At 36.7% G+C, this 5,975-nt stretch overlaps 1 protein-coding gene across 1 annotated transcript; it reads left to right on the top strand.

The window, feature by feature from the left end:
* Positions 1-317: 317 nt before the first annotated feature.
* LOC127849893 (transient receptor potential cation channel subfamily A member 1 homolog) lies at positions 318-4,478 on the top strand. Its single transcript, XM_052382644.1, has 5 exons — positions 318-449; positions 2,063-2,263; positions 3,165-3,404; positions 3,688-3,813; positions 4,266-4,478. Exons 1-5 carry the CDS (start codon positions 318-320, stop codon positions 4,476-4,478), a joined length of 912 nt encoding a protein of 303 aa, XP_052238604.1.
* Positions 4,479-5,975: the final 1,497 nt, after the last annotated feature.

Here is a 5,975-nt window from a genome sequence, read left to right on the forward strand (position 1 = left end):
GTACGTTACCGCCGTGTTTTAAGTCCGCACAGAGATTTAGATTAAATCAAAAGACTTTTAATAAACATATGTATTTATAGATGTTTGACTGAACCAATGGTATTTGTTTTCAAAATGTTTTCACAACACAACTAATTAACGTCATAGAAGTGCATTTATTGACAAACTAATTGAAAAAAAACAAATCGATTGTGCTTTAAAATAAACGTGTGTAATCACATACATCAAACATTATTTCCGTTGATGTTTCTACGCGAAAGCTATCACACCGGAAACAAAAAAAACGTCCTTTATGCATGATTTCTTCTGTTGAATAGATGTTCCAAGCCTACCTCAGGAGGCTGCTGTACCTCAACTGGGAGAATCTTCTGGAGGTCTGCATCAGCATCTCTAGCTTCCTGTATGTGCTCGACGTCCAGCCATGCCAGAACGACACCGGATACCGTTATGTACGTATGGAATTAGTTTGCTCTACCATAATAATTTATGTTACCTCGTACAGAATACTCGTTTTTTCATTGGCTAAGCCAGGTCATATGCCGACTTTTTTCAATATTATATTGTAAGCTTTTCATATTTGGTCAGTAACGTTTAATGACGTCACGGATAAAAACACGACCGTGATGTATACTACAGAATAGAGAAAGTGTCTGTTGATGCAGAATGATACACGGTCAGTTTATAACATGTAATATTGGGCGAGATATGCACATTATATCAACAAGAAGCATTGTCACTAATAATATCAAGCACACATTCCTAAAATGGGTTCTATGCTGAATAATAGTTGTCAATATTTTACCATTTTATGTGTTGCATGTTTGGATTTATTTCTTACAAAATACGCCCGACCTCTGTCAAGTCACAGGTGGAAGTAACGTACCCAGGATAGTATTTTGTTAAGGAGCCCAATATATTCAAATTAATATATAAAATCATGTTTAATGAGAAAAATTGACAAAGAGCCATGATATTGATATTCGAATCATAACAATGTCATTAACTAGAATATATCATAGACCTGTCTTCGCGAGCCGCAAAAATGTCAAAAATCCAAAGCATCCCTTGATCCTCCTATGGGCACTTGGACAACCTTTCAAAAAAAAAAACTTCAAAAAAAACTGTCCAGCCGTTAACTCACAGTCGGTCGATAACCAAGCAATATTTCCAGTCCGTTTGTCAACCCGAATAAATCTAAGACAGACTTTCAAACAATATTTTTTACTTGTTGCCGTTTAATCGATAGCTCGCGCCCTATTCCTTTGAAACAACGAGGCGTGATAAATAATGCATGCATATGCAACCACTTACCCCTTAAAATTAATTCCAATACAATCAGAATGATAAGCATTTTCATTTATTTACATTTATTAAAACGTCGTTGTTGTTGTTGATTGGATATTTCTGAGCCTGGCTCTGTCAGTGTAATACACTGGTAAGCCGGGTTCAAGAGCGATGGCTACTTTGTTTTCAAGTAAATCAAATTTAGACTTGAACAGTTGTTGCAAAGAAAAAATAAACTTTTGGAATTAGTTTTTAGGGGTAGTGGTTATTGTTTGAAAGTCTGTCGAAGATAGTTTACTGTATTAAGTACCTACGCCATACGTATACGGAATGTTTATGTCAAGTCGGTGGTCCTTTTTGTTACAACAATACTAAACTCGTGATGCATGAGTTGCACTGTACAATACCGGTACTTGCCAGTGCCTTTGCTTACGTACCTACGCACAAGCGTACACATGATTCATTAAGTCACAAGTTGAAAACACACACACACGCACCCGCACACACACGCACGCACGCGCACGCACACGCACGCACGCACACACACGCAAAATAAAACGACGCCCTTCTCGTGTATGGCACTGTCATAATAACTATACCTTTATCCGTTATGTATTAACCACTTATCACCCATCTGTAATGTCGTTATTTGAAACTATATTTGTATATACACTGTAGGTGTAAAATACCCTCATATATGTATATACACTATTTTTTGGTGCAATGCCCAATAACAGAATGCTAATTGCGAGTACATAACTGTATATTTATATCGCAGGACTGGCAATGGAATTTAGGTGCGATCGCCATAGTAACGGCCTGGCTGGGACTTGTCATGTTCATTCAAAAATTTGCTTACATCGGCATCTATGTGGTCATGTTCACCAGTATCCTGCAGACGTTCTTCCGTTTTTTCATCGTTTTTCTTCTCTTCATCATCGCCTTTGGGCTGGGATTTTACGCACTCATTCAGAACCAGGTTAGTACTTTAAGTGTGTTATTGTTTTTTTTTTCCATTTTATGAAATACTTCCATTTTCTTTTTCAATATTTTCTGTTTGGTTCATGATCTTGGTTACTATTGCATGTTAACATATAAAGTTATGTCACCCTCCCAACGACCTAGTTAAAATTTTATGTGTTTGAACACTCCATTTAGTAGTTGTATCTTGTATTATAGTAACAATACATAACACTACTATTATTTGTTTACATTCTGCATTTTATCACTGATCCCAACTTGAACCGGACAATAATGTTAGAATTTGACTTGTAATGTTGCTGTTCAATCTCCGGTGTGCCATTAATCCTTGTATGCAGATTTACAATTGAAATCGTTGACAGTCCACGTGTAAAATGATATACCGGGTAGCACGATCAACAATTACTGTACAATTTATTGTCGGTGATTTTACTTTGTTTTTACTGTTTGGTTGACCTTAAATCAATTTCAAGAATCATCAAAATATAAATTTTAAAGTTCGTCTACGCCGACAGGACCTTCTGTCAACGTGTTTTGTATTAATAATGGTTAATATAAACATTCTATATAGACACCCTCCGCTTACTCCAGTCTTATTAAAATCAATTCTTCATAACAGTCGCTGGTACCTGAAGTAATTTTTTTTAGTGCATGTGCTTTAACTGTCGTAAATGATTAGTCTGTCTTTTCCGCACAGGCTTAACGGGAACGACACTGTCCGGTTGTATTTAATTTTTCCTTTAAAGGCAGACTCTTGTTCACGAAAATCCAGTTAAGGCGGGATCTGTTGTCCCTTATTAGCCTGTGCGGACTTTCCATGCTAATTTGGGACGACCCTTTACGCACATGCATTAAGCCCCGTTTTGCCAGAGCGAGTCTTTAATATATTACAATTACAGACGCCCTACCATACATCGTATCACGCGATCATCCGCACCATGGTGATGATGATCGGTGAGATGGACTACAACGACATCTTCCACAGCGACGACAAGGTGCACTACTGGATCACCTACGTGCTCATCTGCATCTTCCTCATCGTCATGTCTATCATCATAATGAACCTACTTGTCGGTCTCGCGGTCGATGACATAAAGGGCGTGCAGGAGCAGGCATCATTGAAAAGGCTTGCGATGAAGGTAGGGCATTTTCTCATACTATCGCTAAATAGGTCATTGTCGTTCAGGTACAATACACTGATGTAAGGCTGCAATACACAAACGTGATACTTCGGCTATCTCCGGATTTATGGAATAAATCGTCTGCTGATCCAGAGTGCTACAATACAGTGTACAGGCAACAATACCCAGATGTAAGGCTACATTACACGGATGTATGGCTACAATACACTGATGTACGGCTATAATACACTGATGTTAGTCCTCAATATACTGAAAGGCTACACTACACTGATGTTTTCAGACGGACCTGGTTCTTGACGTGGAGCGACTCAGTCTGCCGTTTACGAGCCGATGGTGGCGGCGGGAGCTGACCATGTATAGCAGCAACATGGAGGAAGTCATAGCAGCAACCAAGCATCCCGAGGAGGTAAGTGGTGGCGGTAATACTCGTCATGCGTATTTTCACTAATTCAGAAAGAAACGAATCCGTACTTACAAACAAGGCTCGCATTTGCCATGATTCCAATGATAACGGTATTGATAAGGAATGATTTGTTGAACAGATGCTAAATTGGTTGGTTTGGTAAGCATCCACACATTATTTGGTGTGTTCTTAAAATCTATATAGTCCCATTATAATTCGATTGGTTTGCTAAGTTGCGAAACAAACATTCATGACACTATCCATGTGTTTAAAAATAAGATTGTATTATCTCGTTATAAAAATTGTCTATGAATCTAGCGTATTCCACGAACTGTTTACCTCACGTTGTTAGTTTGTAAAACTTAATATGTATGACATTATCCCTGTTATGAAGATTACAGTGTATTATCTCAATGTCACAATTGTCTTAATAGCAAAGGAATCACACTTTTCAGTTCGGGAACCAGATTCAGAAGAGCCAAAGGAAAACAATAAAGAAGATCGAAAAGTTAAAATCCAACATGAAAACGCTTAACGATCGCACGATCAAGATAGAACAGATGCTAAATGCTCTTCTACATGCCAGCAACATCCAATTGAACGCAGTCGACACAGTGACTATCAACGAAGACGGCTGGGTCAAGCGCAGAGAGAACGATGAAAACTAAGGGTGTTTAAATATTTCGCGGGTCGATGCTTTTAGTGTGTTCACACAAATGTTAGTTATTTATGTGATATCTTTGAGACTTTTTCATGTAAACGCAAATGTTTGAGGGACATTTAATTAGACCGTTTTGATATATACAAATTAAAACTTTTTATTTCTTAGAATTACACCCGAAGTTTCTTAATTTGCTAGCCACGTTATGTGGCGTTATGGATGTTTCTAGCTGGTTCATTATGAATATTTTGCGCTAGAACTTGTAACAATATTCGGGTGTCTTTAATATCATGAGTAAAGAAATGTGGTATGAACAAGGATGAGTACTTGTATGACGTAATTATTTACCTGATGTATAAGTATTTTATGTTTTGATTAAGAGTAACATTGTTGCTTTTTTAAGTTTTTTGCTTACTGTGCAATTTCCCTGTTGCAGATAGAAAATATATTAAGATAGAAATACTTATGCGTTTAATGTTATGTTTAATGCTCAAACATCGTTTAATTGTTTTTAGATTTTATTTCCTTTTTTAAATATATATGTTTTAAAAATGTTTCATGATGTTGTATTAGAAAATTATAAATTATAAAAACCAGATTCATTTATACTCATAAAGAAATGTGTGTGTGTGTGTGTTTGTGTATTGTAACAACATCTCTCCCCTTCATACAAAATAAGAATTCCGGCGCATAATATTAGAGAGCTTTTTAATGATTTATTAAATATATTAACTAATTACTGAATATACAGTGAAAAGGCGAGGATTGCAGTAAATATCTTATTCAAAACTTACACTTAATATTATTAAATATCTAATACAACAATCCTAACAATCTTAAACGAATAACTATAAAAGAGAAAATTCAAACGGTCAGAATCATGATAAGTTTCACAGAGACGATTTAATTCAGGAAAATTCTACGTCAGACCTAGACTTTTTCAAACAGTTTGGAATAAATCCGGGTGTGTATAATGAGCCACTTTATAAAAGCACGAGAAAATTGTCAATTTAAAACAAGAGGGCTTGAAAGGCCCAAAGTCGCTCACCTGAGATAAATAGAAATGACCTGTTCTTTGCAGCCCAAGAGATCAATGGAAAAAATGTTCTAACCAAGTATCATGAAGAATGAACAACAAATGGTCCCTTGGCGGCCATGTTTTTTAACAGACCTGAACCATTTTTTAGCTCTTCCAAGATATGTCCAAATTTCATGAAGATTGGGAAAAAAATGTGTCTTCTAGACTGTTCACATGTCGTCACTATATACATATAAACTGCCCAACTCCCTGGCGGCCATGTTTTTTCACTGATCATGACCATTTTCAAACTCGTCCGAGACATCCACATAACTAATGTTTTGACAAAATTTCATGACGATTAGGCACAACATGTAACTTCTAGAGTGTTCACAAGCGTTTTTACTATATAAATATAAGGAAAAAGACCCCCCCCCCCTGGCGGCCATGTTTTTTTACCTATCCAAACCATTATCGAACTCAACT

This window comes from Dreissena polymorpha, chromosome 11 (assembly GCF_020536995.1).
Source record: "Dreissena polymorpha isolate Duluth1 chromosome 11, UMN_Dpol_1.0, whole genome shotgun sequence".
Taxonomy (NCBI): domain Eukaryota; kingdom Metazoa; phylum Mollusca; class Bivalvia; order Myida; family Dreissenidae; genus Dreissena; species Dreissena polymorpha.

Excerpts from the sequence above, each read along its gene's own strand:
- LOC127849893 (XM_052382644.1), top strand. The coding sequence starts at position 318 with ATGTTCCAAGCCTACCTCAGGAGGCTGCTGTACCTCAACTGGGAGAAT. Across the intron at positions 3,405-3,687 it reads TGAAAAGGCTTGCGATGAAG|ACGGACCTGGTTCTTGACGT; the intron begins GTAGGGCATTTT and ends TGATGTTTTCAG. Across the intron at positions 3,814-4,265 it reads CAACCAAGCATCCCGAGGAG|TTCGGGAACCAGATTCAGAA; the intron begins GTAAGTGGTGGC and ends CACACTTTTCAG.